The 22,424-nt window shown below is 34.5% G+C and overlaps 1 protein-coding gene across 2 annotated transcripts in view; it reads left to right on the plus strand.

Annotated features, from left to right (window-relative positions):
- Nucleotides 1-19,032, plus strand: part of CHD1 (chromodomain helicase DNA binding protein 1) — a 55,597-nt gene extending 36,565 nt beyond the window's left edge. For both annotated transcript variants that reach the window (XM_071448577.1, XM_071448576.1), the window contains exons 20-37: nt 418-566; nt 831-927; nt 1,021-1,116; nt 2,043-2,219; nt 2,387-2,547; nt 3,871-3,912; nt 4,624-4,754; nt 5,140-5,278; nt 5,995-6,145; nt 7,099-7,221; nt 7,591-7,728; nt 9,933-10,196; nt 10,595-10,735; nt 13,493-13,671; nt 15,567-15,663; nt 15,906-15,963; nt 16,911-17,121; nt 17,327-19,032. In XM_071448577.1, the coding sequence (XP_071304678.1) occupies nt 418-566; nt 831-927; nt 1,021-1,116; nt 2,043-2,219; nt 2,387-2,547; nt 3,871-3,912; nt 4,624-4,754; nt 5,140-5,278; nt 5,995-6,145; nt 7,099-7,221; nt 7,591-7,728; nt 9,933-10,196; nt 10,595-10,735; nt 13,493-13,671; nt 15,567-15,663; nt 15,906-15,963; nt 16,911-17,121; nt 17,327-17,690 (2,718 nt within the window). In that variant the 3' untranslated portion in view covers nt 17,691-19,032. The remainder of the gene's footprint in view (nt 1-417; nt 567-830; nt 928-1,020; nt 1,117-2,042; nt 2,220-2,386; nt 2,548-3,870; nt 3,913-4,623; nt 4,755-5,139; nt 5,279-5,994; nt 6,146-7,098; nt 7,222-7,590; nt 7,729-9,932; nt 10,197-10,594; nt 10,736-13,492; nt 13,672-15,566; nt 15,664-15,905; nt 15,964-16,910; nt 17,122-17,326) is intronic.
- Nucleotides 19,033-22,424: the final 3,392 nt, after the last annotated feature.

A 22,424-nucleotide genomic window follows, 5' to 3' on the forward strand; every position in this document is an offset into this window, starting at 1 on the left:
TCTATACAGGAAGAAATAATATGGCAGCTGTGGCATTTGGGTGGGAGAGGGAGACAAGTTGTCAACTTGTCTGTCTTATGTTCGCTGGTATGATGTCATTCTACAAATTAACTGCTACATCAGGCACATCCCCAGTGCTTAATTATTCTAGTTCTCAAGATGATTCTTTCCTTCTTACTGAAGACATACAGTAACAATTAGAAATGTGACATTATTGCCTCTGGCAAAGCTTGTGCCAAGTCACTGAAGTTTATAAAGAAAGGTCTAAGATGATTTAATATAAAACATTTCTGTAAAGACTGTGGTAATGTGATTAAATTAGTATTTCATATTTGAAACCCATGAAAAAGTTCAGAAATCATATAACAAAGACTGAGATTTCTGCTTTTAATTTTTTTATTTTTTAAATACACATAGGTTAATATTTATCGACTAGTCACAAAAGGATCAGTAGAAGAAGATATTCTTGAACGAGCCAAGAAAAAGATGGTGTTAGATCATTTAGTAATTCAGAGAATGGACACTACAGGGAAAACTGTGTTACATACAGGCTCTACTCCTTCAAGGTACCTTTATGTTTGTTTCTCTACCAACTTACCTTAAGAATATTTCAGTTGTAAATGAAAGGCAAAACAGAAGACGCAAAGTCTTTGTAGATTTTTATTTGCATAATAAATGCATATCACAAATATATGAAGAGTTTGTATTTGAGTATATTTAAGTATATATATATTTAACAGTAAGAAGAATGCCTAATTGACTCATGATTATAGAAAACTTTTACAAGTTTATAAATGAAAATGTTTTTCCTGAAACATCATTTATTTCAGCTCAACACCTTTTAATAAGGAGGAGTTGTCGGCAATTTTAAAGTTTGGTGCTGAGGAACTTTTTAAAGAACCTGAAGGAGAAGAACAGGAGCCTCAAGTAAGTAGTGCTTCTGGACTAGGTAGATAAATCAGCCCAAAATATTTATGAATTATTTAATTGTAAAGAGAAACTTCTTTTTTTTACCCTCAGGAAATGGATATAGATGAAATATTGAAGAGGGCTGAAACTCGGGAAAATGAGCCAGGTCCATTAACTGTAGGAGATGAGTTGCTTTCGCAGTTCAAGGTATGGCTCTGTTCCCTCCTTCCTGCCATAATTATACTTTCCTTTTTAAACAGTACTATTTCTCCTCTATGTATCTATCTCTTGATTCTTCAGAAATAGATGCCTCAATAAGTCAACTCTGTATCACTTCCTAGTAAAATGGTTTTTGCCTCTACATATCTTATGATCAGTGTAAACAATAGAAATATGTATTTTGATAATAAAATGAGATGTATTTATTAATGTGTTAATGCTTAGAATTTAAGTTTATGTTTTATTTACTGTCTTTGTTATTACGCAGCTATAGTTTCAATAAATGCAATGTGTTTTTTGTGTTTCTTAACTGATCATTTCTCCAAGTTGCTTTTAGCCCCAAAGTAAACTTGGAATGTCACATATTTTTAAGTGTTATCAGTTATACATATTATGTGTGCAAGAAAAAAAAAATGCAGAGCATGATATGTTTGTTTAGTTCAGGAGATTATTAAATAGCTCTCCTGCTAATCACTCATTCACAACATATTTTTATATCAGCATTGTATTAATGTTTGATTAATTTTATATTATTATAGTTTCACATTAAATCAGTCATTTAAATGTTGTTAGCCCTATTTTGAAGGAAGTTAAACCACAATCATACAGGTGTGAGTGGTGTGATTCTCCTTGTGTCTCTTCTTAGCCCATGCTGAAAGGAGTCTGTCTTTCCTAAATGATTAAAAGTACTTTCATTAGAGTCTGTTTCATGAAACATTTTTAATTTATAAATTTAATATATATCTTATAAAACAATAGCATATATATATAGATAAAATATGTACGTGTTATGTGTATAAATGCATAAAATATGGGATCTGTAACCTTGTTTTCCTTAAATAGTAGTTGATTAGTTTTTTTTTAATTGTATCATGTATTGACTTGATGAGAATGTATATGTTTTGATGTACAAGGTGGCAAACTTCTCCAATATGGATGAAGATGATATTGAGTTGGAGCCAGAAAGAAATTCAAGAAATTGGGAAGAAATCATTCCGGAGGTCCAGAGGCGAAGAATAGAAGAGGAAGAAAGACAAAAAGAACTTGAAGAAATATACATGCTTCCAAGAATGAGAAACTGTGCAAAACAGGTATCTCTTGGTTTTGATTGAATTATAGTTCTGTGTTACTTTTGGTATAGTTTGTTGCTTTTGGTATTTGGGGTTTTTTTTCTTTTTCTGAACACTTTTTTTTGGCAGAGCAGGTAAAACTTGCTTGTATTTGTTACTTACATAGCTTGCTTGCTCTGGAATTCCAGATTAGCTTCAATGGCAGTGAAGGGAGACGCAGTAGGAGTAGAAGATACTCTGGATCTGATAGTGACTCCGTCTCAGAAAGAAAAAGGCCAAAAAAACGTGGAAGACCACGAACTATTCCTCGAGAAAATATTAAAGGATTTAGTGATGCAGAGATAAGGCGGTAAGATATGGGAGGACATGCATATTTAAAGGAACAAGAAATTATGATTATTTTTATTAATAATAATATTATTATCAGTCTGGAAACTACAGCTGGTAATTTGTTTTTCCTGAAGTTGTTTGAAGTCTTTTTATTCTAGATGTTTATTGCTTTTACTTTGTGGTGCTGACATAGTGAACTGTTATAGCAAGAATCTGAACCCCATTTTAATGAGGTATAAAATTAGGTTTTAAAAATATGTATGATTGGTTTAAATTTTTTAGTTCCTGCAGCCTATGAAGACAGTAATTTCACTGAATAATTACTGACAATGATTTTACAAGGGGTGCTTTCCTTTAAAAATAAACAAGCAGAATAATCTGGTTTCCACCAATTTATCTAAAACTTGTAGTGTTCAAAGTCTATGTTACGTCTCTTAGGTGGCAAAGGAAACAATTTGATTGGATTTTGTTTTCATTTTAAACTTCTTGGGTACTATAATTGAATTGTTACATCCTGCTTTTTTAAAACTAAGAAAATATAAAATCCTATTTGAAACTTGTATTATCATTGATCCCTTCTGTATATGCAAATAAATATTTGCTGAAGTATTGTTTTGGGAGGAGGAATTCTTTTGGTTAGCATTTTTGGGTTTGTGAAGTGCTACTTTGCTTCCGAAATTGAAGTAAAGTCTTCAGAGTATTTTTTTTAGAGGAATAACTTCAAAGATCCTTTTTGGCTTTCTATCTCATCTAACAGTGGGGCAAATTGGTACTTTTTAAAGGCTATTCTTGTGCATGAACAAGCAATTTCATTGTTGAGGAAGTTTTCTTTCTTCTTCTTCTTTTTTTTTTTTAATTTTTAAAAAATTATTTCTATTTAATTTTCTTTCTCCTCCAAATATCTCCAGTTTCTTTCCATTGCTTAGATATTTGAACAGAGAGTATCTTTCATGTAATTTTCCTAAATCTTCCAGTTACCTGTTGGAGATGCTCTTTTTAATAACCATACATAAAATGATGTCTGAAATCTTCATTTACTGTAAATCCACATTCAGTTTTCATTTTTAGATATGTACAGCTGTGGAATCCTCAGTCGTGTGAAATTAATAAAGTGATTTCTGAAATAAATTATATCTTCTATTGTTTTATTTATATCAGTTCTTAAACCCATAGAACTGATTTTATTTGTGTTATCTGAATATATGAAGCTGCTCTACTTTTTTTTCCCCCCATTGTCCACTGTAGCATTATACTAAGATTAACAATTGTATCAATGCAACTTTAAAACAAATGTTATTTGTTAAGCATATATTTAAATGGTAACATCATTTTCTGTTACTAGGTTTATCAAGAGTTACAAGAAATTTGGTGGCCCCCTTGAGAGGTAAAGTTGTTTGATTATTATTTGTGTGGCAGCTTGAAATCTCTTTTTCTATAGATCTTAGAATGTACCATGAAACTTTGGGCAGTAGGGGAAATACATAATCTTGAATATAGAGTGACTTTAGTGTAGTATCTTCCTTTTCTTCATGTATGGTATGTGTGCAGACTGCCACACAACAGACTTTGCCGTTTGGAGGAGCACTTGCTTTATATGTATCTGCTGACTTCCATCTACTCTTCATTGGTGATAATCATTCGCTTGTCATGTTTGATAAGCCTGTTGAAAGCCTATCAGTTTATCCACTCTGTCAAAGTTAGTTTAGCATTTTACATATTGCCAATTGTCATTTTTAAGCTTCTTTCATTATTCCTATTTTAAGAAAAACTTCCCATCCTTAAAAATATTAATCCTTAGAAATATTTATAGTGCATATGATACATATATGTATGTATGATTTAAAATTAATTTTCTTTTCTAAAGAAATGTACAATAATTTAACACTAGGGTTATGGTTCTTTACAGTTCTTGTTTTATTGTCCTCATACCTCAGATTACTGAGGTTTTTTTCTTGGATCAAAATTGTACACCAAACAGAAATCACAGCTGACTACTAACTTATACGATCATATATTTTGTTTTCAAGTCTGAAGGAAACATTCACAACTGACAAATTTTCAGAGTTACAAAAATTAGTCTTTTTTTTTATTACAGGTTAGATGCTGTAGCTAGAGATGCTGAGCTAGTTGATAAATCAGAGACAGACCTCAGACGTTTGGGAGAGCTTGTACATAATGGATGCATTAAAGCCTTAAAGGACAATTCATCTGGACAAGAAAGAGCAGGTACAATATTCAGGGGGCTTTAGAGGACAGTGAAAAATGACATGAAAATTAGTCACTCTTGTACTCTGATGATAACAGAAAACAGTTTTGTTCGGAAATATGAACAAAAATGTTAGGGTGCATACTGGAAATTTAAATAAACCCAGAGTTATAGTAAGGTGACTTTTTCCCCTTTCCGTGTGACTTACCACTGAAAAATGAAATAGATTTTTGATTTGCTGTGAAATTTAGATGTACTTGTGTTATGTAGGGACTTTTCAATTCTGAAGCATTTAATTCAAGCATTTGGTCAAGAAAAGGTGATGTGATATAATTGTTTTCTGTATGTTTTTCTCATGTTATTTGTAAAGGTAAATATTTTAATAGCATTGTCATTTATTTTAAGGAGGTAGACTTGGGAAGGTTAAAGGCCCAACATTCCGAATCTCAGGAGTGCAAGTAAATGCAAAGTTAGTCATCTCTCATGAAGAAGAGTTGGCACCATTGCACAAATCCATTCCTTCAGATCCAGAAGAAAGAAAAAGGTACTGATTTTTGCATATTTTTAAGGGAGTAGTAATGCAAAAAACTTCTCAAGTCCTTTTTTTTTTCTTTTTGCAACTTTGATTCAAACACTCTATTAAAAGCATTGTCCCTCTATTCCTCTATTCCCTTGAAGAACAGGCAGCAGTAACTTGTTCCACGGCTGTACTTTGTTTTTTCTTCCTTTGCCACAGAAGTCATTAAGAGCTTTAATTTGTCGATTGTATTCACTATGAACTGTGTTCAATTACTAATAATAATTAGGACTAGAATTCAGACTTGAGGAGGAGCTAAATGTGTCACCTCCGCTTGAGAGGAGTATCAAAGTGCAGCAGTAGTTGTTCCTAACCTCTAAACTTGCCACCTTGTGTATTGCAGTTCCTAAACTATCCACTTAGTTAGAACACTTGGATGTTAATTTTTGCTTTTATTCGTGGCTAGCCAATCCTATCACAAAGCTCATGGCTACAGACAGTAGCTGTTCTGTTCTTCATATTTTAGCCTTAATCGGCTTTAAAACACATTCCAGTGCTGATTTCAACAACTGTTTTATAGAAACACTAAGAAAATATTAATATTTGGATTAATTTCTTAAATTTACCAGCATCTCAGCAGAGAAAATAAATCTAGTTACATTACCTTCAGTATGTTCTCTTTCCCCTCACTAAGTTTCAGATGTAAAAATCACGTATTTTTCTTTCTATTACATTTCTTGTAGATACGTCATCCCATGCCACACTAAGGCTGCTCATTTTGATATAGACTGGGGTAAGGAAGATGATTCCAATTTGTTGATAGGCATCTATGAATATGGTTATGGCAGCTGGGAAATGATAAAAATGGATCCTGATCTCAGTTTGACACAGAAGGTATGTCGTCTACAATAGTTTATCAAGGACTGTTTGCTTAGGTATTGATGCTGCTAAGTAGTGTTACTGAAAGAACTCATTTTATGATAAATGAAATTGTAAAAATATTATATGTCAGTACTTCATATGTAATTCATATCCTTGTCGTAGTATAGTACTAGATTTTGGGTTCTTGAGTATTTATTTTGAAGCATGCATTCTTGCAGTCAGTGTGTGTTTTCATATTCTCATGTGGTTGGTTCTGTGTAATTTGATTTTTTTCAGTCTTTTCTTTCTTTACTTCAGATGTTCTGGTTTTGTTTCTCCATCCCTGCTTAATCCCCAGATTCTTCAGTTGAAGCTGTCTTCCACTCCCAACATTGAGAGTAGCTATACTAGAATTAGTGCAGTAACTTCTTAGCAATAGTGAGCAGCAGATACTGAGGAAAAGCCTGGGGTGAAGTAAGCTTTGTGACAGTGACAACAACCTATAGCTTTGGGATTTGAGAAGACAGGTTTGTGTCCAAATTTGCTTAGTAATGGTTCCTACACCTGATTTTCATTAATTTGTCTGGCTTTTGAAACCATGTATTTGTGTTTTTGGCAGCTGCATTGAGAAGATGAATGAGTCAGAGGCAGGAGTTCTGTGACTGACTGGTACAGGTGCCTGTAATTTCTTAGATGAAACATCAGAGTGGAGACAGAAATATGAGGCTGGTTTCTTGAGCTGGTTTTAAACTCTGAGGCAATTTCCAAGACTGCATTGGTTGCTTGCATTGGTTTCATTGGAGAGAAATGAAAACTTATAGGAATCTCTCCTTCGCTTTAAACATTCTGATATATTTACTGGGTATAGTTGGAATGGATTGTTTACCATGTCCTTTTGCAAGCTTTTTCTGTTCTGTGTGCTCCTGGCTACCATCTGAAATTGATAATCTGTACTCACAGCTGTGATGCTACCATTTTCTCCTCAGATTTTGCCTGATGATCCAGATAAGAAACCCCAGGCAAAGCAGTTACAGACCCGTGCAGACTACCTCATTAAATTACTGAATAAAGACCTTGCGAGGAAGGAAGCACAAAGGCTTGCTGGAGCAGTAAGTAAAATGTGGCATTCATTAATAAGGTAAAACAATATGCTTATTGGCATGTCACCTGATTGTTGTCATTTTTCAGTTCTGCACTTTTTATTTGTGTAGCATGACTCTATTCCTGATTTTAGAACATAAGACAAACTCAGGATATTAATTGCAAGTTTCATAATGTATTAGTCTCTTATTATTGGTGTGTATTCTCTACCGTTGCACTAAGCTCTGTCTGCAGTCCTGAGTAAAGTGGTGGTCATTAGTGGCAATAAATAAGATAAAAGGAATCCTCTCTTTGATGTAAAATCAAATCTTACTTTGCAAATATAGTGCAAGGATGCCTGTCAGTTGACATGATTAAAGAGATCAATTTACATTCAGGGCAATTCAAAGAGGAGGAAAACAAGAACTAAGAAGAATAAAGTGCTAAAGGCTGCAAAATTAAAAGAAGAAATAAAAAGTGATTCTTCACCACAACCGTCAGAAAAATCTGATGAAGATGATGATGAGAATAACAAGGTAAGTATCTTTCACACAGTAAAGATACTTACCATACATTCAGTTCTTCCTGTTAGTATCAATTTGTAGTTCATCTTCTGCTTGGTTTAATAAAATTATAACACCTGAATGTCATTCTTTTCCCATGGCCACTACAACTGATGTTGCATCAGTACAAACACATGGAAGACTGTATCTATTTCAGTTTAATGATAAATAAATAAATAAGGAATTATGAGTTTTCCAAATAGTTATTAAAATATTATAGTCTAAATACCAGTGACATTGCTCAGTTTCAACTTTTTTTTTTAACCATTAGCCCTGTATTTGCAAGAATTGCAAATCACAGTTGTAAAACTACTGGATTTTGCTCATGTGTTACTACTACTGGTAATGATTCTTAAGGTAAAAACTTTTATTGAAGCTGAGAAAAATGTCACCAAGCTCCATTGGAATGCGCAGCATCAAAGATTGTATTTGAAGGCTTGCATATGAAAGCTCATGTATACATCAGGGCTCTCATTTTTCAGAAAAACTAACCTTGTTGGGTTTTTTTACATATGATTATTAATCTTGGTATTATGCTTTTGTTGTGTCTTTTTATTTTTGTTGTTTGTCACATAGCAAAATCACTGGACATAAAAATTTGGATAAAATTTAGGGTCATGTCACAGCTAATTTGAAAGCAGCTGAATTAAGTCACTGCAATTCTGTAATCAATAAAATACTTTGCTTAAAGCAAACAGTTACAAGCCATTGTAATTGTCAGCTTGTTCTAAAAGAAAAACTACGTATGGAAATACATAGTTAAAATTAGCATTAGAAAAGCCATTATAAATCTATGAAAAAATAGTAATTTTTAAGCACTCTTTCAGTGTATGTCTTTAAATTGTACTATAAAGAATAAAATGTGAGGCAAGGAATAATAAAAAAAAAAAGTAGACTGCCCTGTGTTTATAGCTAGAATAATCTGCCTGGAATGTAAGACTTAAGACCTGCAAATTTTGCCACAGTTCCCAGTACATTAATGGGGACAACTGGACCCTAAAACTAAGCAAATTAATTGTTTAACTACTTTAAAAATGAGTGTTAGTCTTCATCTCCACTCAAAAGAAAAGACATTGCCATCAGCTGATGGACTTAACTGTGTTTTGGGAAACTGCCTAGAATGCTGTCCTCTCTGTTAATAACAGGTACTCATCACTTGAGTACTTTTGGGCACTGAATAACAATTCCATTTCTGAATACTGGACTGTATACTACAGCCTTCCTAAATTACTGGCTTTTGTTACCTAGATTCCATACTGTGTGCACTATCTAAAACTTTCCTATTTTACTGCTAGAATTAACAACAAAGTTTTTAAATCATTGGATTTTTGCTAGAAAGTTCTCATGATACCTAAACACTAAAACCTAGCCCTGACTGAGCTCATAACTTCATACTTGTTCTAAGTAACTTGTTCAGTTCAAGTACTAGACAGTCTTTCATCTGTTTTCATGCAACAGATAAGCAGTTTCTGTATGTGCCTTTCTGGTATGTTCAAATAAATTCAAACATGATAATGATTCTTCCATCTGTGTTGTAATAATACTTTATTTATAGTATTTTTCTGTGTCTGAAAGGATATTAGTTTTTATCCTAGACCTTCTCAGTGAATATTACAAAGAGCAGTGAGTAATACTTTGTTCACCTCCAAACAGTTAAATGGGCACATAACAGAGAGTCTGTAATTAAAGATTTTTTAAAGCCTAGTAAAAGTAACAGTTCTGGAAAAGAGAAAGTTGGGATTCTGTTACCTTCTCCTGTGAGTGTTTAATATGGGACAGAGCTAATTAGATCAGAGGTCTTCTAACATCTCGCATCACTTGACTATCTTGACTGACCAGGTCAGTTTTGCAAAACCATACTTCCTTTTAGATTTCAGTTCTTCAGTCTAACAGCCTTTAAAGGGATTAAATTCAAACTTTATTCCAAGTTGACTGGATGCAATTTCTCATGCCCACTGCCTCCACCAATCAGTACTTGCTTTGTCACATCAAGGAAGTGAGTGCATAGCTCTCATATTTCTTGACCAACTGCATTCCAGTTCTATTTAGAGGTGATTTGATAAATCTATGACCAGAAATAAAAAATTCACAGATAAAAAATGTTTTAATCTTATATCTGCAAAACTTGTATAGATAGGAACCCTGTTTGATGTTACGTATATGCTTGCATATTGCAGGATGAGATTGTTTCAGTGAAACATCTGCATAAAAAATTTAAAGCAGAAAAAGAAAATGAAGAAAAGCCTGAGCCAGATACTGGTATAAAGAAGGAGGCTGAAGAAAAAAGAGAGACAAAAGAAAAGGAAAATAAGAGGGATTTGAAAAGGGAGAAAAAAGAAAAAGAGGATAAGAAAGAATTAAAAGAAAAGGATATTAAAGAAAAGAGAGAAAACAAAGTAAAAGAATCCACACAGAAAGAAAAAGAAGTAAAGGAAGAGAAGGTAACTAGGTTTACTTATCTTACATAGTGCTAGAGAAGGCCACCAGCTTTATGTAAATGATTTTGAGATGAAAAAGTGTTGTGGATCTGATTAGTTGTCATTTCAATAAAGTATTTTATGTTATTTGAAGCTTTACTTTTACTACCTGAAATCATTAGGACAGGCATTTGAAATGGGGAACTTCAGTGATACAGCTCTTAATTGGACTGAATGTGTGCAAAAATTCTATTTTTCCATTTTCCTTTTCCATTTCACAGAGAAAGTAAAATGTACTGTCATTGAATGTCAGCATATATTTTATACATTGAAGAGAATGCAGTGGTTATGGATATTGTCATCTGTTATAATTGCAGAACCAAAATAAAATGTAGTTAAATATTTTTGTATCTTGTTCTTAGGTTAATGAAATCAAATCTGAAAATAAGGAAAAAACTAAAAAAATTCCATTGCTGGATACTCCAGTTCATATTACTGCATCTAGTGAACCGGTTCCTATATCAGAAGAATCTGAAGAGCTAGATCAGAAAACTTTTAGTGTGGTAAGTCACCTTTTAATAAATTAGTATGTATACTTCATAGTCTAAATAAGGACAATTACTGATATTCTTGATATTGTTACTTGGCACAGTAACACAGGTGATCTTTTGCTGTGTCTCGGATCAATGAATGTTATTGACAGTGTCCTAAAGTGATTTTTGACTCTATTCTAGCAGTTTTATTTTGGCTTTTTGTTGTATATATGCAAGATAATAGAAAAACTTTCCCAACAGTTTGTAGGATTAATAGGTTGAGAATATAAACTAAAGGTTTATCCATGAGAATCACTTGTATATCCTGCTTCTTAAGAGCAGATGTGTATGAATGTTATTGGAATTGATGGAGTCTTTGGCTTCACCATATAATATATGCTTTTCTTCTTTGTAAGATAGCAAGAAAAACTAGGATTCTACACTTCTCTTCTGAAGTATTGCAAACTTCAGTTAGTAAACACAGGAAGAAACAATGCTAAAGCACTTAGAAATATCTTGCTGAGGTAATGTCTCTGACACCAAAAGAATTCTGTTTAATCACTACTGCTTACAAAAATATAATTTAGCATTTGAGAAAAATGTATATGCACAATTTATATGAAGTTTTATAGGTTGGCTGAGGCCCGTGGAAAAGTATCAGTGAATTACTTTCACAGCTGTGGTTGTTTTGTCATTCAGATTTCAACAGCTGTGTTTTTGCCAGCTAGGTCTGTTTGGTGTATTGTGGATACTGGCCGTGAGAATGCCAGTAGGATTCTTATGAATATGGCAGTTACTGTCCATGGGTTTATTCTTAACTGACCTGTGATTTTCAGCATGGGCCTTGAGTGATTCAAGTGGATATGTCAGTGTGGCTAATGACAGAAAATAATTTGATTTCCATATGCAGTTATATATTTCTGATCACTTCTCTATTTAAGAATTGCACTTTATAAGCTGTCTTTTAAAAAGCTACTTTAATCTGTGGCAAGTGCAATATGTAAACCAGATGCTTGATTCCTTAGTAGCATGAGATGGCAATGGAACAGCTTCCCCAGTTTTTCTGAGTTGTCCCTAGATGCTTACCTGGTAATGGTGATATTCCATTTCATTCCATTCCAGGTATTTGTTTGGTTTTTCTAGGTTTGGTAGCATATAGTGGGGAAGAATGGGGGAACGAGGTGACTGGTGTTTATCATTATGCCATGGTCAGGTGCAGTCTAAACATACTAGTTAAGTGCACTTTCAAATGGAAATGTTGTTCAGGCTTAACTGATAGTGACCTTGATGACAAGGAGGATATTCTTCTGGTCATGGGCACCATGCTATTGGAGTTTGATGTATGATTAAGCGAGTGTCTGCAATTTAAACCATGCCAACTGGATTTGTCTGGATTTATTATTAAAACACTGGATTCAAAATATGAAAATTCAAGAATGCGTGACCTTTTTCTGTGGCTAGTCTAAGCATTCCCTGCGGCCACATCTTCAGTGCTGTGTTCAGTTCTGGGCCCCTCAGTTCAAAAAAGGACATTTTGGTACAGAAGTCAGTCCAGAGAAGGGAATGGAGCTGGGGAAAGGTCTGGAGCACAAGTCTTACGAGGAGTGGCTGAGAGAACTAGAGTTTTTGAGCCCAAAGGAGAATCAGGGGAGACTTTACCACACCCTACAGCTGCCTGATAGCAGGTTGTAGCCAGGTGAGGATCAGGTCTTTTCCCGGGGAACTGGTGACAGGACAAGGAGAAACGGCCACAGGCTATTTCAGGGAAGGTTTTTGTTGGATGTAAGGAAAGATTTCTTCAGTGAAAGAGGGGTTGAGCAGTGAACAGTCTGCTCAAGGAGGAAATAGAATCAATATGCCTGGTAATGTTCAAAAGAACATGATATGGAACTTGATATAGTTCAGTTGGGATGGTGGTGTTCAGTCAAAGGTTGGATTTAATGATCTTGGAGGTTGTTTCCAATCTTTATGGTGCTGTACCCAAACTAGCTTTCTTCTAGGTAGCTTAACTTCTGCTAATATCTGCAAAGGAGTGAGGTTTGAAAAATGCTCAGAGAAGCAATTTTGATCCTTTGTTGAATGCCAAGTGTAATGGTGGCAGAAAGTATTTGTTTGAAATGTACTGAACACTCTCATATTTAATTTTCACATTGAGTTTGTATAGCTTTGTAGGTAGTAAGTCTTGCCCTACATGATTATGCTAAGAGTTGTAATTGCAAAATACAGTTGTAGTAAGTCCTTTTCCTCACAAATACTATATATTAAATTAGTGCTTTCTCATATCCTAGTGGTGTCCTACCCTTAAGGGGAGGACATCACCCTAGATTTGTGGAAGCTTGCAAGAGAAAGGAACTTCAAAAGTGAGCAGGTCTACAAAAGCTTAGAAGGTTTTATTAGTAGATTACACACTTTGAATGAAAAGCATTATGTTAGTCCCTGACCTGCTATGTAAGCCCACAGCAGTGGGTTTTGAACAGAAAAAAATGTGGCTTCACAGCTATCCGGCTGCTGATGTTTGAGATATACACATTAGCACCTTCTACATCTTGATATATGTATTTTATACAATCTGATGCTTTCATAGAGAAGTGAATTTCCAGTTGGATTGATAATCTTCCAAAGGGAACATGTAAAACATTTTTAGACCTCTGAGGCAGTCTTGTGTTTCATTTGACTTCTAACAATCCTGTCTTCACCTCTGGTTATATATCACAGTAAAAGGTGAGTCATGCTTGAGAATGAATTTTTTTCTTTTGAATTGATACATTGCTTTTTTCCATTTTACAGTGCAAAGAAAGAATGAGACCTGTCAAGGCAGCATTGAAACAGCTTGATCGACCAGAGAAGGGCCTTTCTGAAAGAGAACAGCTAGAACACACTAGACAGTGTCTTATCAAAATTGGGGATCATATTACTGAGTGTCTAAAGGAGTACACAAATCCTGAACAAATTAAACAGTGGAGAAAGTAAGTTATTTTCTTGGATTTTACTTGAAAAAGGGAAATCTACAATTGGTTCCTTTGAGAAGAGTAGGTTTTAGTTATTTCTCCTGTTTATTTTTCCCCTTTTCTTGTATCTTTCTGCTGTTTTAAATAGGAGTCTATTAAAAGGTGATTATACATTGTTCTGTCTTGTAATGGATTGACTTTAAGCATTGATGCAGAGCCCTGTATTTTGTCCAGAGTGTGGAGACATCTCTCTCCTTAACAGATGTGGAAAGACTGACAGCAAATGCTGGAGACTGGTCACTGCCACTGTATTCAGTGAAAACCATTCTTACCTTTAACGATCTGGTTTTTCAACTTCAGGTCATTTTGGTTTTTTAATAATTCATGTTGAAAATACACAATTCTAAAATTGTGTTGAATGTATGATTCCAAGTTGTAGAATTCTTTCTTTTTTTTTTAATGTACTCTAAAATGAAATTGTGTATTATGTATTAACTATTACTTGATAACAAGTATTTATCATAATATACCCAAATGCACTTGAAAAGCGAGGGAAGAGTTTGAATCTATATCAGATGACAATATAAAAAGAACTAAGAAAAAAATACTGCTCTTGTATGTCATTGTTACGTTCTTAATGCAGTTTTACTTACTTTTGTCAGAATGTTCTGTTAATGTCTCTATGCTTGAAAATACATCCTGTGATTATATATATCAAATTCTAAGTCTTGCATTTTTTTGAAGAATTCTGTTAGTGTAATTTGCTTCTCCTGATTTTACTTCCTTTACTTGAAAATAGTAAGGTGATCTGAGATAGAAAAACAAGATCCGTGTCTTAGGTTTTGGTAATTTTCCACTATTACAAGTGGAAACTTGTAATAGAGCTGTTTTGAGAATAATGCTGTGATGTTATGTGTAGATAAATAAAATTATTTTAGCTACATTTGATAAGAAGTATTGTAGTTTATATTAAGTTAGAATGGTCTCATTAGACACAGCATTGACTGGCTGCATACTTAGTCAAACTTGTGGACAGAAATTATCATGTTTAAATAATCACAGTGAAGGAGAATCCTGCTGCTTTGTGAACCCCCACACTTCAAATATTTTTGATCACTGTTATTCTGTAGACTTTTCTAAGCATGCCACCTGCAAATTTCACTTAAAAAATCAGTTAAAATCTGTAAAAAATCAGTTAAAATCAGTAAAAATCTGTTAAAAAAACTTTACCTGTGATCATGGAAGAAAAAGTTTTCTTCAAAATTTTGGCATCTTGACAGCAAAAAACCTAATTTGCTCTTCTTCAGTTCCTTCAAGCACAGATTTGGCACAGATTTATTACCCTATGACTTCTGTCCTCTTTCACATCTCTTACTTGGTTTCCAAAAGCCTTGACTAGACTTCCAAAAGTCTGTGGAAAATTTCTCTTGCTGATGGTTTAATACAGTAAGGTTTGTTGTATCAAGTTGTGTTATCCTGTAAGAAATTTCACGTTTGAAAGAATTTTTACTTCCTTTAGGTACTTAAATTTTTTATTTACAGACTGGTAAATACTCAGAATTCAAACAAATTTTTAGAAGATATATATATATAAAGTCATAGCTATGGTTTAAATAAGCATTTTACAAAAATTTAACAATTCTTATTAGTACTATTTTCCTTGCACTTCACACTCCGAAGTACTTATAATAAATATTAAAAAGTGAAAAATTTTTAAAGGGATCAATCTTTCAAATATTTAATTTACAACTGCATAACATTTCTTGTGCAATTTGGCAATATTGTGTAGCTTATATACCATTTCCAGTTTACTGAAGTACTGTTCAAATAATTTCAGTCAAATCCATGTTCTGCTACATTATAAAGGACAAAGAAATTTAAAGACTTACAGCTTCTCTTTTCTTCTTCCTCAGAAATTTGTGGATTTTTGTCTCTAAGTTTACAGAATTTGATGCCAGAAAGCTACATAAACTGTATAAACATGCAATCAAAAAACGTCAAGAGTCTCAGGTAATATTTTTAAATTGTTTTGAAATACACAAATACATATTTTAGTTATTATAACTTCTATTAGATTTAGAGGATTATGAAGAACATGGAAATACACTTCAAGTTGATATTTGTGTTTGCAGTATAATAGTCTCTTTTGATAGGGTATTTTTCTAATGTATTCAAATGAACTTTGGGATTTATTAATATGTACATTTTTACCATTTTACATTTTTACCATTTTACATTTTTGTCTTTTTTAGCAACACAACGATCAGAATATTAGCAGTCATGTGAATACGCATGTAATTAGAAATCCAGGTAAGAAACTTTCAAGTATATTCTTGTGTTAAATACCTTAAGTAATCATGTTTATTTCATTTCACATGTCTTCTGGTTCTGTTTTCCACATGGTTAAGTACCACAGTAATAGACTGATTGGAAAACCTTCACTAATTTGGTCTTGAAATCCAGCAGAGTGCAGAGTGAAGCTGGTACTTAACAGGTTATTTGATCATCCTTTAAAAAAAAGCAATTTTGTGTTAAATTTTGGAGAGGGCAAGAGGTCTACTTAAAACCTATAAATTTATCAGAAATTCTGAGACTGTAGCTGTCACAGTATCACTATGATGAAAGAAAGCAGTTCATTAGTCAGTCACAGTCTGACAGGGGCTGTCACAGTTGTTAGTTACAGGGGCTGTCTTTTATTGTTGTCAGTAACACTGATTTTTTTCCCCACGTGTTCCCACACCTGCCTTTTTGTATGTTGTGCTTTATTTAATCTTGTGTTACTGAACTTCCAAGTGTATTTTCATGGACTTGAAATCAACAATCACAAATTTTAGGAATACTACTGAAATTTTTTTGCTAACAAGGTGTTTCTTTAAACTATTACTCATACTAAGTCTATCCCTTCTTAGAGAGGAAGTTGCTGCCATTCTATCTAAAATTGCTCTACTACACGTACCCTCTCCTCACTGCCCATTTGGACACTCAGCTTCATAGACTGAATGGAGAAGTTGAGAAGTTCTATGCCTCTACATTTCCAAGTCCTATGCATCTACATTCTAGCTTGATTTCCTCTTAAATCTGAGATTTTCTTCTGTTCACTGGCATTAGTGCATTTCATTTTCAGCTATTTAGGTCTTGTTTCTTTTAAATTATGTCCATTTCATACTGGTTTACAGCTGATAGATAGAAGTGCTGTTTGAATTAGGTGAAGTAAAAATGTTATGGTATTTCCTTTTAACCTCTGCTTTATTAAACAGATGTGGAAAGACTGAAGGAGAATACAAACCATGATGACAGTAGCCGGGACAGCTATTCCTCTGATAGACATCTGTCACAACACCACGATCATCATAAGGACAGGCATCAGGGAGATGCCTACAAGAAAAATGACTCCAGGAAAAGGCCTTATTCAGCCTTCAGCAATGGAAAAGATCACAGAGACTGGGAACACTATAAACAAGACAGCAGGTGAGTTTCTTTAGCAATTTTGAAATCTGGTCAGAATTCCCTTTGTGTTTTTGTAGTTATGCTTGTAGGAAGTGCCAAACAGTCTTTTCTGAGTAACACAAAATTGCAACAATGATCTTTCTCTAATGCAGTTCTGTCAATTTTACATAATTGTGGCTCTTGATGTGTTACCAGTAACTAATACAAATAAGTTCTTGGTTTTTAGGTACTACAGTGATAGTAAACATAGGAAGTTAGATGACTACAGGAGCAGGGACCACAGGTCAAGCCTGGAAGGGAGTCTAAAAGACAGCCGGGTTCATTTGGATCACCGTTCCCATTCAGACCACAGGATACATTCAGATCACCGTTCCTCTTCCGAGTACAGCCATCATAAATCTCCCAGAGATTATAGGTACCACTCAGACTGGCAAATGGACCACAGAGCTTCAGGTAGTGCCCCAAGGTCACCCCTGGATCAGAGATCTCCTTATGATTCAAGATCTCCCCTCGGTCACAGATCTCCGTTTGAACATTCATCAGATCACAAAAATACACCTGAACATACATGGAGTAGCCGGAAAACATAACAAAGACTGATATTTTTCTGGACCTTCTTTTAGCCATATACAGTAAATTAACACAGTAATTGCCTTACATGACTTGAAAGATACAGACGGGATATTCTATCAGTAGCAGTATTGTTACTTCTTTCCAGGATGCAAGGTCTATTGTCCCAACAGAAGAAAAATATTTTTGTATTTAAAGTTTATGCTGCACTGTGCTGCAAATGCTGTGGCACTTTTTTTTAAGAAATGGAAGATGTTTACTTTTACAGGGACCTCAACACTGCCCATTTCAGACTGGATCTTAGTATGACACTCTTCATGTCAAAGTGGTTTGAGGCTGATAATGTTTTAAGTTATGTTTGTAAATGAACTTTTAAACACTGATCTGTGCTCATATTTCAGGAGGGAATGGGGAGAATATTTTTTTTTCTTAGTAAAGAATTCTCAAGGACTTTGTTCACTTTCCAAAGCTACTTGTTTACATTGTACACTGCGACCACCTTGCCGCTTTTCATCACAAGCTTGAATATTTAAATTCTGTACCTATAACTGTAAAATAGTCAGGATTTGTCCTGTTTGTGATCAGTTACAATGCCTTTTTACAAAACAAACAAACAAAAAAAATAAAAGCAAAACACAAACTAAAGGCTGTAAATTGTTGTAAATTTATTAAATGAGCTTTTTCCCCCCTCAGGCTTTTTTTGACTCTTCCTTTCCTCACCAACTCAGGACTTCTTGTCACAGTTATGAAACAAAATCAGTGTACGTACATTTTTCAAGAAAAGATTTTGATGGAGTCACTGTTCAGAATGTAAAAATGGGGAAAGGAAACTATTGCATTTAGTGCTCCCTTTTTTTGATACTTTAGATACATGTTTTGTTTTGTGGTTTTGGGGGGTTTTTTGTTTGTTTTGTTTTGGGTTTTTTTTGTTGGTTTTGGTTTTTTGTTGGGATGGGTTTGTTTTGGTGGGAGTTTTTTTTTGTTGTTTGTTTGGGGTCTTTTGGGTTTGTTTTTTTTTGGGGGGGGGGGTCTTTTTTCTGTATGAAGCTGTCAGTGTTGTGATTGTTTGTAATGAAATGGTAAAAAATATCTAGCTAAACTGTGCTCTGGAAAGCTTTTCAGGTGCATTGGTTTTAAAGGAGGTGTGTCAAATACCTGAACAGTTCAGTATCCAAATCAATCAAAATTAATTGTAAATTCATTTGTTCCCCCTTCAACATGGGCAATAATGTCAAATGTGCTATGCAGGTAGTTAATATTTTAAAAGATTTGAATTATGACTTTATTGACAGAATTGTTACAATGCACACTGATTGTACATAGATAACTTCTATCTGACAAATTAAATTTAAACTAAAAGGACATGTGGGTCTTGTAGTTTTCTGCTGTGTTTTTCTATACTGTGTTACTTTTCCCCATGTTTACCATAAAAACGTTAAAAGTACTGAATTTTATTCCTGGTGATAAATAGAGAAGGTACCTAGCCTGGCATCAGGTGGCAGGAGCTGCATCTGCTGCTGCAGTTTTTCTCTGTTCCTGCAATATGGAGTATTTTTTCCAATTAAGCAGGTTTATATGGAAGCATTTCCATGGAACCACAATTTGTCCACAGAGTATGTTGAAGGACCTTACTGTAGGCACAGTTGCTGCACATTAAGTAGTTGTTGCTCATTTAGTGTAGGCTGGGACTTGGTTAATTAATGCTGCTTCATTTCTTAACTTTTCATCTTGACAGGAGCTGAGGGGTTTGAGTGGTTCTGCTTTCAAGCTTGATTGTTGAGCAGTGTTCTAGGCAGCAGAGTCTGATAAGGTTTTTCATGTGTACCATGCACATTCCACTTCCAAGGGTGGAAACATAGAAGTCAGAACATCTCCAGACACATCCTGTAGCATAGACAGGGCATTCCCATGGAGCCTGGTTTTCCATCAGTGTGGCTGTGATACAACATTGCAGCTTCACATGACATGATTGGTCTGTACATTTTCACCGAAGGTCCCTCAGGTCTCTGAAATACTTGATGGCTTTGATGATGTCAGTCTTTGGGAATTAGTCTCCTTATACTTTGTAAATGTAACTTTTACTCAGTCATATTTTCAGATCACATTTCCAATAGTTTAATTTTTTCCCCTCTGCTTTCCATTACATTTTAAGTACTTGAAGTTTGATGATGGAAGTTATCTTCATTGCTGGTAATGCCTCTTATGCTGTATCTTACTTTTCAATTCCATATCCTCTGCAAATGATCCTTTTATCATTCAGTCTAAATGTAAGTTTGATCCTTGTTTTGCTCATTTTTAATGAAAAGTCTTTAAGGAGTGTGTCCAGTCCTGAAGCATCCATCAGATACTAATGTTGCCTGTCTGTCAAAGATTTTGGGAAATAAGAATTCTGAAGACTGCAAGTCCTCATATGGCTATTTATAAAGGCTTAGGTGTTTCGTCTACCATGCACAGAAGTCTAAGACTTCCATCTTAATCCTGTTATGTGTTTCTAGTCTACCATTCCCAGTACTACCCAAAAAAGAGTAGATTGTTTTTAAGTGTGAAAAAGCAGATTAAAAAATGCATTACTGCTCTTAAAAGTTTTAGGGTCAGAGAAATGCATATTCTGATTGCTGTTAGTTGTCAAGTGTGATGTGATCATCATTCACCTGATCACAGTTGCTCTATGTTTTCCCCTATTTTGATCCTCCATGCATATGTCATGGTGTCTGATCAGCATTCAGACAGTTGCTGGTTTCTGAGAGTCTTTCACCACAATCAACAGGACTTGCAAAAGACGCGGGTACCTCTCACTGAAGGATTGGCAGTTCCTGCGGTGTTAACATGACACTCCTATGAAAGGAGTGTGCCCTGACCTCCCTTTGAGACTCCCTAGGATAAGTATCTTTGATGCCCTTTTGAAGCTTGATTACTTGTTTTGTCCCTGTGAGATAGTTTGTCATCCACAGACACATCTTGTGAGTTTCGAAGCCCTAACTGGGTAGTTGCAGGGCTCCACTTACAATATAAAAATCCCAGGAAGTACTCTGGTAGCAAAGCAGTTTTAAGGAGCTGTTTTCATCTCCAGTGTTGCACCTAGTGTTGTGTTCAGTGACAATAGCTCTTTTTGGTAGGAAATTACCTCACCATTACTTAGGAATTATACAGAAATCAATGTAGAAAATTTTTTGCTTCAGTTAGAGAGTAGTAAATAATGTTAAAATAGTAATACCTGGTATGAGTTATCCATTTGTACCAAACAAGGTTTGTTTTACTGAACTGTGTTGGGACAGGTGTGTGCTGCCACTTTATGTCATCATTATTCCAACAAACTAGTGTGGCTGCAGCTGGAATTTCAGTTTTGTTCTTAAAATTTTACAGTGAATCTTTTATTTGTGAAACAGTCTAGAAGCAGTAGCTAAGGAACACAAATTTGTGGGATGCTGATAGGAGCAGAATGAAGAGAAGGTTCATGGAATTAGTTGTTTGTTTCTTAAGCTTTTATTTTCCTCCCTATTCCATTTACTTATCTTAAGATATAAGTGGAGAACACCTGAGTAATGGTAAGTACCTTCTGGTCCACCTATCCTTAAACTCCCATGGTGTATTTGGATATGGCCAACACAAAACCAATATTTCTAGCATGTATTTTCCAGGCCCATAGCCCTACCAATTTATTGTTTTGTTGTTGTTGGTTTTTTTTTTTTTTTTGTATTTTTAAAGCTTTTAACAAATGAAAAATTTGTCATAAAAGATGAAATTTAGTGATGATTGTTAATTTTCATAAAAATGTAAGAATTGCTGTTTAATTGTCCTGATTAAAAGAAAATAACTATTTCTGAACCTTGCATAACAAAATAATTCTGATTTGTAAATTATTTTTAGCATCTTCATAAACCTATTCAAAAACTACTCTTGAGATTGAGGCATTACCACAGTTGATCCCATTTTTGCAGTAACAAAAAGAAGGGCTTTGCTGGAAGGCTGACTGTCTCAGCTGTGTTAGGATGTGTCAGGTGAGTGCATGTTTCTTGTATGTCAGATAGGTGACTGTGAAGGAAATTGTGCCCCAGGCTGCTGCAAGTCCCTCTGACGCCTGCTATTTAAACTTGAAGTGTCCAAACCCAGCCTGATACTGAGTGAACCTATTTTTATGTCCCAAATTCCCACCCCACTACTTCACCCTCAGTGTTTCTTGAAGACTTTGGAAATCGCAGCTGCAAGACTTCTGAGACATTTTGACATATAAACTTTAGATCTATATTCTAGTTCAAGAACTAAGAATGAAGCCTGAATAACACACTTGAACATTACACATTATTTATTTCATGCAGTTTTTTCATCAGACAAGTCTGTCTTCTCTGAAAATAAACACACAGATATCATGGCAGAAAATCATGTGACACTGATCCCATGAGAGAAAATAATCAGAGAGCTTTTATTGCTGCAGTATTCTTAGACATCTTATTTGCATCAGAACTAGTATTTGCTGCAGTAACTGAAGCCTTTGGAAAGTAATCTCATTCATCACTTAAAATTAGCTACCAGATTTGGGTTTCCCTAATTCTAGGATTGATAAGTGGCTACCTGTATTGTATAGACCAAATGACACTTTGACATTCTTTTTAATCGCTAAGAAGCACAGCAAACTTCAAAGCTTTGATTTGTATAAGCATACTAGCTCATCATTCTTTTGCAGTCTTGGAACTGTGAAAAGTAGTCAATGACTGAGCAATGTCTTAGTTTAAAAGACAGGTGTCCACTAGGACAGG

The sequence above is a fragment of the Agelaius tricolor genome, unplaced genomic scaffold (genome assembly GCF_023055355.1).
Source record: "Agelaius tricolor isolate 1412-34295 unplaced genomic scaffold, bAgeTri1.0.p SCAF_27, whole genome shotgun sequence".
NCBI lineage: Eukaryota > Metazoa > Chordata > Aves > Passeriformes > Icteridae > Agelaius > Agelaius tricolor.